Below are 12,534 nucleotides of genomic sequence, written 5' to 3'. Positions count from 1 at the left end.
TAATGGTCTGGTATATGCAGCGAATGCAATATTACTTTTGAGATTGTCACTGACAGTTGCAAGAGGATTTCTGGTAAGAGTGGCATGTTGGTTACCTGCACTGCCACACATCGCATTCTGGTTCTACTCAGCATTCCAGCTGGGGGTTGTCTGTGTTTCAGATACTTTAATAGGCAGTAAAATGTGGAGAATTTATGGTTTCCTCATTAAAACATGCTGCTGAGCATCTTTCTGCCTCACTCCTGTATTCTTAAATTTAAGAAAAAAAAACCAAACTGTGGATTTTTTTTTTTATAACAATGAAACAGTCTCATTTAATATAAAATCTTCCTCAACTGTGATGAGTTTTAATTCAGCAGACTGTAGTACTACTGAAATATATAGTATTACGATCTTCATAGGGCCAAACAGCTCATAAATGGTTTACAGCTACATTGTTTCAGGGTATTTTACTGAACGCTCTGCTGCACAGCAGAGTAATTTTTCAGACTTTTCTGTCACTGCAGAACAAGTTATCTTATTGCATATGCTTTAGCGGCATGTTGATACCTTGTGCAGCACACAAATTTATGGATTACAAAGGCAACTTTCACCCTTCCTGTCAGACTTTTAATGAAAATCCTCTATCAACCTCAAATAGACAGACTTCTTGCTCTGAAGCACCACCCCCACCTCCTACCTTATATTTAGCTTTTCCAATCTTTCTCCAGCTTCCTTACACTTTGTCTGAAATGACTCTTTCCAAGAGACAATAGTCCACAGTTACAAACTCACCTTCAGTTTCCTTTGGAGTTGCCTGTCCTGTAACTATCTTATGGAATTAAAAATCATAAAAAAACACTTGAGGAAGCTACCTATATTGTTATTGCATTTACAGTTTACCCAACTCACAAATTCGTCACAGATATTTCACATAGTTTATGCAGGCATTACATGGTGTCTTCAGAGCGGAGTATGTAAGCATGCAAGGATGTGCAACCATTTTGCCAGTGAGGTGAGATGCAGAAACTCAACTAATACTATGGTTTCAGGAAGTGTGAAACACACCATCTTTCTCAACAAAAATTAGCTAATAAAGATTTGAAATCACTCATTCAACTAGATACTTCTCAGTTGCAGAGCTATGTGTTAAATCTTTGTACAACAACTGGTAAAATGGCTCATCAAGCAGATCAAACTGTAAAAATTTATCTTTTACCAATGATTATTGAATTCATTCTGCTGTAATCATCCTTCACTTTTAATGATAACTTTTTGGCACTTGGAGAACTCCTTTTGCCTTGTGTGCCTCTGCAAATACAGTTGTCTTCTTATGATTCCTGGCATAAAACTCTGGTATTGTGACAGGTACAAGTAGTTCTTTAACAACTGACATGAAGGCAGAGGTCATAACAGTTGAACTGGATGATGTCATGGAGGTGAACCATGTCAGAGGAATATACAAAAGGATATTTATTGCATCAGCCAGAATTCTTGGAAAAGCCAAGAGATCAAACTGGATCATTCAAGAAAAATGTGAAGGGAAACAATCTTAACCATCAACTCTGTAGTTAACAGGCTAAAGTGATAAAGAATTTTGCAGTCCATATCTCCTCCACACAAATCTAGTAACACAGAAAAACTTTCTAGCACAGCATTGATGGCCTTTCCTATTAACAGGATAGAAATGAAAGATAGGTGACCCTTCACCATTTATCTCTACTATGGTAAGTCACACACAGAGTGAAGTAAGAAGTTTTAGCCAAGGAACAAAGGGGAATAGATCATTCAGGAAGAGATTAGGTCACCTCTTTGAGCAATTTTCCCTTTAAGCAGCTCTTCAAAATTCCAGGCACTGCACGAAAGGCATCATGGTTTGGGGGCTGCCTGTTACTGTGTTGACTTGCTGATGTGGCCTAGAAGGCCACAGGAATTTCCTGATGAATTAAGGCTGTAGAGGGTAAATATTTAACTGTGACACAAATAAATACACTTAATACTTAAATGATAATGGCAGTGATCCTAAATCCTCATTTCAGCAACTTTTATCTATGTATGAATGCCCAATTTTCAAAGGCTGCAGCAGTTTTCACTGAGTCCTTTGGTGTTGGAGGAGACTTCAGAGAACCAGGTTGTATATAAAGTGTTTCTATGAGATTTCAGAAATATCAGGTCATTTTTAAAGAGGTTTTTCATATAAAATATTAGGATTTTAGAACTAGTGCTCTGATAGTGATAGTGAGATAATTATCTAAAGATGCTTGCCTTCTTGAGACATAAATGCATGACTCAGAAAAGAGAAGAGAAAGGCATGTAAATGACCCTATTATTCACCCTCACTTTACCCACACACTGACCTGATGGGAGAGTTTAAAGGAAGAGGTTTATTTAACATGATTCTTTTTCCTGCAAAAGACTTCTGCATGAGAACTAAAACTCGTAGAAGATAATTATTGCTAAAGCTGTTCAAAGTCGAACATATGAAAGTGAAAATCAGCACATTTAACTAGATCCATAGGTGGTTTCATCCAAATTGAAAATACATTCAATACAATGCTTAGAAAAAAAATTACAAAATCATCATTTAACAACTACATTATTTTTTCCTAAATCTCCACTGTGCAAAACCATATTTGCAGACAAGATATTCAGAAAGAAAAATAAATGTTGATAACCATAGGCTGACAACTTTAAAGCATTCATGAATAATATGATTCAAAAGGCAGGCAAATCTATGACAGACCTGAAGATAAATGTAAAAGCATCTCTAGAGATTGCACTAGGACTTTTCCTTTCATTTTTGTGGGTATTTAAAATGTGTTCTGTGGATTTGGAGTGTATTAATGGTCAAATATTAAAACACATTTCAAAATAATAAATTTACACATTGAGAATCAGATTTTTTTTCATGTACAGTCAGGAAGTAAGAACCCCACTTTGAAGTCCGGAGAATCTTTGATAATGACTGAAAGTTGGTTATAATATTTAAAATAGTGGGTAGGCACCAGTGTTTTTCTCTTTGAAACCTTGCAAGTTCCCTCTGCAGGTTTAGGCTGGTGTGGATCACAGATGAGGAAACTGAAAGCCTGGCCTGCTAAACAGTGTTATCCCTAAAAGACAAGTTTTGTAACGTAGATAGAATCTTTCAAGAAAACCTTCTTGCACACAGAAAGCCTTTAAAGGAAGTTCAGATATGAAAGAAGGCAGGATCAGTCTATAAATTGCATACCAGCCTGCAGCAGAAATAGTTTTTAGATTCAAAATTGATTAGCACCAATCTGATCATCTATGCTGCAGTGTGAAAGAAGACATGCTGTCAAAAAGAGACAAATTACCTTCTAAGGTCTTCTGCTCATACTCCCAGTTTTCTCCCACAGTTCTCTAGTCTTGCCTTAATTTCCTGGCAGGAATGCTAAGAGCCTATCCTATCTCTAGGGTAATCTCTCAAGCTTATTTGCCTGCTTGGTACGGAGGGAGAAGAAAGAATGCCAGGATCAAAATCCTCAGGCAGAACAGAGTCAGAAGGGAATTCTGCCAACTGGAACAAGTGGATTTTGGTTGTTCTCATACATTCCTACTGCAGAAGGGTCTGGTGCATTATTTGTAACAAGACAACTAGCAAAAACATGACAAATGGCAAGAATTTACTCCAACAAAAAAAAAAAATTCCCAGAAGACCTGATGAAAAATTATAACATACATTTATGCCAAGTCCTATGAAGAAGCAGATGCTGTGCATGCACAAAGAGTAATCAGGTTTGTTTTGCAACATATGCACATGTAAGGACAGAAACATGGCATGTACAAAGGTCCAATATTTTTTCCAGAATATATGAAAATTCTTGCTTCATATACATTCTGGAAAGGACAAAAGCAAAAACACACTTATAATTTATCAGCAACACAGCACGGAGACTCGTTCAGAGAGAATTAATGCATGTGCAATACACAAGATTTCATCTTGCTACCAACTGTTCTATTTTTTTTGAGCCAACAGGTCAATTCTAGAACAGCAGATTGACAGCAGGTAAGTAGTTATAAAATATAAGAATGGATTTAAGCCACAACACTTCAAAACAGATTTTAGCACACGTTACACCAAACACTCCAAAAATCTAAATGCCTACCTGAGTGTATGTGCATGTGTATATACGTGTGCACACACTCATACACCAGGCTGAGATGTCCAAGGGAAAGGAATTCTGCAGACTTCTTGCAGAATTCTTCATCAGCTATTTTTCATTCAGGGATCTTCAACCCAGATTTCCCAAGAGCAAGACCATAACTGCACTTTCAGCCTATTTCTCTCTCTTTTAAGTCAGGAATAGTAATACAGATCATATGACTGACCATGTACTAACATACAACAGACTTTTAAAGTACCTTTGCTAAAGACTCAACTATTCCACCGCAAAACAAGCATAGTTCTCTATTACCCTTTTCTTTTTCTTCTTTTTATTTCTGCTCCTAGAAGCTAGTCAAGGCAGTATAAGAAATTTCTTTCAATCATGTGACTCTGATTTTCTATACAGCTTTCTCTGAGGGACTATAAAATTATCTTAATCCATTTTTATTGTTTGGTTGGTTGGTTGGTTTGATTAAATTCTGAAAGCAAAACATTTTTGGAAATGTAGAATAGTGCAACTTGAACATCTTTCCAGCTGACCCTATACCTATTTTGCTTTGACTGTCTGTACCCACATATTTGTTCAGTGTTGACCGTAGCCCTAGTGTTAGTCTTGTTTAGACAAGGAAGTTGTGCTAGTTTGACTAGCATAAGTTTTAAGTAGGGATAATTAAACTGGTGCAAGTCCCTGGATAGACATCTTATCCCAGCTTCAGAGTGACTAACAATGTTTTAGATTAACCTGATTCCTAACTAAGGTAATGAAAAGCAAAGCTTGATTTTTGCGCAGGAACATTAAAAGGAATGTAGTGCATATGTTCAACAATTTATGGCATTTCTAAGTTACCCTTCCAAGTGAATATTCACCGCTTTGGTGTTTCATAACACTGTCTAAAATACGCACAGCTACACAAGAATAACCTTCTGTTAAAGTATGCTTGTTTCATAAGAAAAAGAACCCTTCTATTAAATATGAAACTATTTCAATTTCCTTTTCCTGATCAAACTACAACCCTTTAACAAGAGAGGAAATCTTTATGCTACTGGGAAGACATTTACACCAGGGCTGTTTATTTAAGACACTTGAGCTGCTGGTGTTGATGATGAGGTTCACAGCACAGCTAAAACCATGATACTGGTTCTAGAAGGTCTTCATTTACTACCTCATCATTGTTTGCATCATCTTGCAAATACAGAGAAGAGGACTGAACTAAGCTGAACCATAAATTGAGATGAATACAAGCAGGTTGTTAAGTATCTTCACTTTCTAATAAATCTTGTGAGTTCAGTTTTGATAATGACAAGTTTATTCGAAATTGCTGGTAACAATAGCTTTGAAAAACTAGCCATCCTTCACTGGTCATCCTGAGAACCCATACAAGACTAAGACACAGTCCTATTCATCTTAGATGAATACAGTTTGGAGCAGCAGACGCTCAATGCGTTTGAAGAATACTGCAAGAATGAGGACCATTCTCGCTGTTAAAAGGACATATATAACCAATTTACTCAACTGCAACCTGCAAAATATACTTAGCACTATAGATTCACATTCATTGTATTTATCTGCTTATTTTTTATAAATTATCGTAGTTGCTAATTTTAAAACTAATTTTCTCCCAAAAATTTTTCAATCTTGCTCCATTTTCTGTAAACATTGAAAGTATTACTATAATTCGTAAACTCTTAATAGCACAAAATGTCTTCCACTAGAAAGACTCCAAAAGCAACACAAAAAAATAACATATTAAGCCTCCCAACAGCCTTGTGAAATTAGGTAGTAGTACTATAACTGTGTTAGAAAAGAGAAACTGAAATACTTAAACTTTACAATTTCCTTGCAGTCACAAGGGAAGTCTGTGCTACAGCCATGGATAGAAGTAAAGCTTAAATCTATCCCATTTAACTGAGGCATTTAAATCAGGATGCGAGCTGCTCAGGATTTCCCTGGAGTCAATGAAGAGAAGCAGGGACTTCCACAAGAGAGTTCAAATGGCTGGCTCTTCCATTGGGCTTGCTACTGTCTCTTGACACAGCACTGAGAGATTCCCCACAGCAAAGAAAAACCTATCTTGAGTATCTCTGGGTTTTGACCAGAAGTTTGGGTTGGATGATGCAGACCTAAGATACCCAGATCTACACTTTTCCCACATGGGCTGTCTTTCTTTTTTTTCTTTTCTTTTTTTCTCTTTTTTTCCCCCGAGGCACCCAGCTCTGTGAAGCAGAGATTGCTTCCAAACCACAGAAGGGAATGGGAACAATGAATTCTCAGCACCCTCAAAATGACACACAATTTACTTTAGATCAGTTTCATTTAGAAAAGCTCTCAGTGCTCTAAATGAGATCTCCCAGTGGACACATTGGTTGGACAGTTCTGATGACTAATAAATGTAATATTTTATTGTTACCAGAAAGTTCCTAATTACAGCTGTCATCACTGGAAACAAACATATTCAGGTTCTACTGCACGTTATGATAAAGCCTTCTGACCAAGCTTGGGAAATACTTTTTTTTTAAGTAATTTGCTGCCAAATGTGGCACATGTGAGACTGCCCTTCTGCTTCTTGAACCCCCCCCCACAACATTGCCAAATTGGTTATCCCCCAATAATGTAATGCTTTCAGACATTTCCACATTTGAAGTCTTGCCTCTTTCTTGTGGGTACTTCAAATTATTTCTTGTGGGTACTTCAAATTATCCCAAGGACTTCAGATATTTGATTAATAAAGCTTTGAAATGCAGGCATATTATTAGCCAAGAGATTTTTTGGATGTAAATAAGCAATTTTGGTTTTACACTCAAACGTGAATTTTCTTAGAACCAGTTTGTTTCCATGAACGTATTTTTGCTCCTTAAATTCCATTTTTATATACTTAATCATTGAGTAGTACATAATATACAACTAATCCCACTAATTTGAATCTCACCATTTGTTTCACAGCTTGTTTGTGGGAACTGCACTTCAAAGGTCACTAGGATGAGGCTCTGTTTTGGATATGAGAATTCATTGACTCCAAGGCAAAACCGAATACCTAAAATAGTAAACAGCCTCTGGGTCTAGACAAGAAATCCGGGTTCAACCTGGATGCCAAATAGGAGGCTACTGGCCAGTTTTGGATGAAACATTCTCACTGTTTCCTTTTAGCCCTGGTCCACCTTGAAAAAGGAAAGATTTACTGAAAAGCCATTCCTTACACAGCCCTGTCAGTAATACAGGCACAAGAAGAATGGTAGATTCCAAATCTAATTATCTGCTTTTATTTGGGAAAATGAACAGGAGTTCATCATGGATCTCCTGGTTGCACTTAACATCGAAAAGTTATGTGGACTCTAAGGCCACATGTTACATTGCAAAATGCCCAGAGACATAACCATAAATAAAATTTTTACTATTTCTTGTATTCGTTCAACTAGGGAAGATTGGTTTCTTAATGTGACAAAATTTTACACGCACTATGGCCACCTCCATCTTTGTATTAATATAAATGTGCCTCATAGGATATTATGACAGCTCTGTATCTGTCCTCTTCAGGGCAGGCTCTGTCACACTTACACACAGCTTCACAGCAAGAGTGACGTATAAGGAATTTTCCCATCTTCAGCAAACAATATAAAATCCAAGGTACAATCCACACACATAAGCATATTATTATTATTTCAGACTTTCGCTGGAGCCACAGCATGCAGTGACAGACATCAGTAGTCTTTCCAAAAGCCACTTTCTTCTATATAATAATTGGTCCCCTTTTAAACCTAGATTCCTTACATGTTTAAAACCAAAGTGAGCACTTGTGATCTTACTTCTGTAAAATAAGGAAGTCAACAGAGAGCACAAAGAATGCCATAGACAAATAATTTATCGAAACAATGGTAAGAATAAAATTTAAAGTGCACTATCAAATGACTACAGATACCCCAGAAAAAGTTGCTTGTAATTTCTTTCTTTAAAGACTGAAACTAGCTCATCATTTTATAGTTCTGTTATAGCCGGTGAAAGCATAGGCACTTTGAAGGCAAAGGGAAGTGAGTGGAAACTTCTTTATTTGGTTTAACTGTAGTGATGCCATGAATATTTATAGAGAAAAGGAAAAAAAAAATTAAAATCTAAAAATTCTAAGTTTGGAATCTGGCTGACAGAATAGTTGTGGTACACTTTCAACTCAAACTTGTACAGCAGTGTTAGCTTCTTATTGTATATTGTTATTAAGTATTAATTTTAAACTTTTATAGTATTCTGCCTAGGTGATGATTAGGAAAGAAGAAAGAGTAGATCATGTAAAACTCATTACTGTAATAACAATTATTTCTAGCATTTGGACTGAGGGATAAGTATGTGAAACACTTATCTGTACAGCTATCCTGAATGTATACTGAGTCCATCAATACCTTGAGTTCAGCAAGCTGACTAACAGAAAGTTCCCAAGCAAGATATGATGATTGATAACATTTCATGTAACTCCTCTTTGGCAATACTTAGACACTGCAATTAAATACCAAACAGTATCACGTGTGACAGTCAGTTACTGCAAGAAGGAGAATGTGATGAACTGTTTGTTTTGAATTATTAGTATAAACATATTGCAGAAATGAAACCCAAGCTTAAACAATGGGGAAAGTTATCCGGTATTAAAATAAACAGTTCTAGGAAAATCTCTAAAAATGTTTACCAAGTCATCTTCTTCAGAATAGTTTCTGTGCAGAGCATTTTGCTGGGTCCCTGATTTGCCAACCAAGCCCTGTTACGCTGACTATAGGTATGCAAATGTCAATGGACAAGGCTGGGACTTAATTGCCAGTAATTGGCTCCCCAGGCAAGCACATTTTTATTTACACTCAGGCTTGCGTTCTTATTTGAATTTGATACTTGCTTTGCTCCTAGAAATCTGCTAGTCTAGATATCAAAGAAAACCATTTTAAATTTAAGATATTACAGAGTTAAGCAAACCGTGGTTCTTCCAAACTTTCTTAATAAATAGTCTTTCAATATTGCAGGCTAGCATTTGTGCTGAGAAAACAATTCACTTTGCCAAACACAGCCTATGGACAATTTTAATGAAAGTTATACATATAACCTGAAGTAATAAAGATCTTTCTATTATGTAAGTCAGAATACATCTCAAATTCTTAAACATTATTTCTTATTCTAGCTATTCATTTCCAGTCATAGACCTATAACCATAAATTATTCTTTACTTTGTTCATTGCAGGTGCAATTGTAAAATACTGTTTAGCGTAGCAGCAGTTACATCTGATATAAAAAATCTAGGGGGAGAAATAAATGCAGAGTATAAAAATGATATGCCAGTTATCTACATAATATATTCATTGCACTTCAGCATTATGCTTGTTTTGAAAGGAAATGAGTTATGGCTGAGATGCTTTGTAATGGTAACAGAAACAAAGCAAATTCAGTATTCAGAGATGTTATAATGGACCTGCATCAGCCTCGTTTGTTCAGAGTGAGCCATACTCCGTCGCACAGAGAAATGGGTCCTTTCATTCCAGGGAAAACTGACACATGGGGATATGCGCACAATCCCAGTTTTATGTAAACCCCTGGGAGCAGAGGTTTGGGGGCTGGGAAGGAAAGGAGGAGGGGGGATAGTTCTGCCCATAGCCAGTTTTACAATCACTGCAGAAAAAACAGTCCTCAAATATAAACCCCTTTCATTGGGCTTCCTACCTGCTTAATCACTTCCCTTCGAAGTGTGAGAGGACTAACCCTAACTCAGACATTCACACTCCAGAGACTCATATTTCTTCATGTTCAGTTCACAGTGAAACAGTGATCTTAGTTCAGTCTCTAGTGGACAAACACGGAATAAGTGAAGTCTTAGAAGCATGATTCAGCAGGCACTTTGCTCAAGTAAAATAAACACAGATAATAACTTTCCTCTTTTTAGTGCTTGCCTCAGTTTCCCAACATATAGTAAAATCTTTTCTTAATCCCCTCATTTCCAGCATTATATTCCCCAAAGCAGACTAAGATATTAAAAAAAAAAAAAAAGGGAAAGTAGTCTAAAAAATAAATGCTTGGTTATATTTTGTTTTATAGTTACATGTTTACTGACAGGGTCTTTTCTCTTTTGCTAGAGCCAGATATGCAAAGAGCATAATTAATTTACCAAGAGATGAGGAAATCCTCTTTAAAGACTTTAGGAGGGTTAGGGGGATGGGGATGACTGTATATGCTTTTTAACATATTTCTGTCTTGTATACCACCTGGATGAAACAAAACTTGTGACTGAGACAGGTAACTAACTATGCTAATAGGAAGTTTTAGCTCACATAGTAAAGTCTTCAGTAGATTTTTATTGATGCTCATTCTTAGTATGAACTTGTGTAAAAGAATGTATCTCTCAAATGGCACATACAGCAGTTTTCTTGTGCCATCTTACACAACTAGTTACATCACTCAATTGCTTAATTTTCTAAGTTTCACCAGGTCGAAATGACAGGGTGAGTATTGGAATATTACAAATAACTATATACAGAGACTGTTTATTTATTTTTACTGGTCAGCTATCCCAAGGCATTTTCATTACCAAGGCATTGAAAAGATCCTGTAAGGTATGTAATTTTACACAAGTGAGTAATCCTGTTAAGGTGAATGGGACTGCTCATATGAGTGAAATTATTCACTTATTTAAGTCTTCTCAAGCCCAAACTTCAGCTCATGCAAAAAATACTGAAAAGTTCATTAGAAGATTAGAACTACTGCACAAATTCTTAAAAATAAGTACTTCTGCTAAGTTACTGAAACACCTTCAAACCCATTTTCCCCTTTCTATGAAAGAATGCACATATACACACAAATTAAAACAGGCTGTTTGAAGTCCAGTGTAATCTACACAGTTAAAAAGTTTTACTGTGATGTTTTAGGACTGTGAATGCCTATATACTTCCTTCTTTCTTTCCAGCAATTAGCTGTGTAAAGCAATTTATGTAGATCTATTTATGGAGGAACAATGATGTTCTTAACCTAGTGCCTTTAAATGCTGATTTTTTTAAATGCTCCCTTTTGCTGTCAGAATAGCAGGTATCCTGCATGGAGTGTGATCTGACGCTGTGAACTGTAAGAGATATTATAGGAATACTTAGGAAGTTCTGTTATTAGAGTCTCTGGAGGATTTTTGTGTTCTCTGGCTTACAAACATCCATGGTCTCTTGAGATAAAACTTCAAGAAGTTGCATCTTTCATAACATAAGGAAAACTCTGCTCCCAAAAGCAATGTCACCAAGAATGGTGCACTTTGACTGAAACATTTCTCCCCTACACAGCCACGAACTAGGTCAATCCTTATTACCTCAGTTCTCATAGAAACTAATGAAACCTTTGAACAGCATAAGGGTCATCAAAAAAATCTATTTAATGAGAAATGAAAAAAAGAAACACTTACTTTTTGCAGCCACTGAGTGTAATTTTCCATCACATGTTCCAGATGTTGCAGCTTCTGGGAAGGGAAATCCTGTTCCACATGAGGAGCATCCCTCTGAAGAGCATTTGTGTTGTACTGGTCTGTCGTGCTTTCACGACAGTTCCCGTCCTGTTCTGGCAGAATGAAAGTGTAGGTGCACTGCCCATGCTGAATCCGGTTAAATCTTCTCCCACTGGCTTCTGGACCCCGACGCTGGTTATTACAGCCTATATGAGGAAGAATTGCTGCCAGGAAAGCAAAAGAAAGGATAACTGACATGTTATTATTACTTTCGTTTCCTACTTTAACAAAAACCTTTTCTTCCTCTTTCTTTAAATTTGTTCTTAATTTCCCTTAAAGTCTTTGAAAAAAGGACTAGAGAAGAGCACTTTAGTAATCAAGCTTGGATAAATTGTTGTTTTTTTAATTTCACTGTGAGGATAGCTTCCTTAGTTAAAATTGGGAATATTTATTGCGTAGTAGTTAAGATTTATTGTTTCCTCTCTGTTACAGTCCAGCATGTAGCCTGCTTTAGTCAGCTGCATATGCATATCCCAGTCTCTTTCCCCTACACTATCTGCTGCAGAACTGCTATTTTCTCTCAGGCTTCAGTGAGTTTTATTAAGGTTGCACTTTCAAGCCAAGCTGGAAGCAAGCAGCCTTTCACAAGATGACTTGACAGGAATGTGTGTATGAGTGCGCCCCTATGCTAGGGATGGCTGATGGCTCCGTACAGAGGGATCATCTTACAAACTGGCTGGATGCATGACCTCAATCACGCATGGCTTTCCAGCCCCTATTGCATACAACTGCTAAGGGCTTTTGACAAATTCATGTAAGTTTAATAAGGAAGGCAGTCCACCTTAATACACTTCATATGTTCACACTGACCTATTAAAATGTAGATAAAGTGTAGAAGTTTGTTGTAATTCCTCTGCAAATATACAAAGCGCTGAAATTAAAAATACTTTCAGTTCTGCACTGCTCTGTATCTATTAAAGAATTCTATGT

The 12,534-nt window shown here is 36.7% G+C and overlaps 1 protein-coding gene across 1 annotated transcript in view; it reads right to left on the bottom strand.

The window, feature by feature from the left end:
- ANGPT1 (angiopoietin 1) overlaps positions 1 to 12,187 on the bottom strand; it is a 179,374-nt gene extending 167,187 nt beyond the window's left edge. Inside the window, exon 1 of the mRNA XM_030506240.1 lies at positions 11,506 to 12,187. Within this exon, the coding sequence (XP_030362100.1) occupies positions 11,506 to 11,802 (297 nt within the window). The 5' untranslated portion in view covers positions 11,803 to 12,187. The remainder of the gene's footprint in view (positions 1 to 11,505) is intronic.
- Positions 12,188 to 12,534: the final 347 nt, after the last annotated feature.

Source organism: Strigops habroptila, chromosome 1, assembly GCF_004027225.2.
Source record: "Strigops habroptila isolate Jane chromosome 1, bStrHab1.2.pri, whole genome shotgun sequence".
Classification (NCBI taxonomy): Eukaryota; Metazoa; Chordata; class Aves; order Psittaciformes; family Psittacidae; genus Strigops; species Strigops habroptila.
Note: the sequence above shows the minus strand (reverse complement) of the source record. Positions and strands in the feature narration are given on the sequence as shown.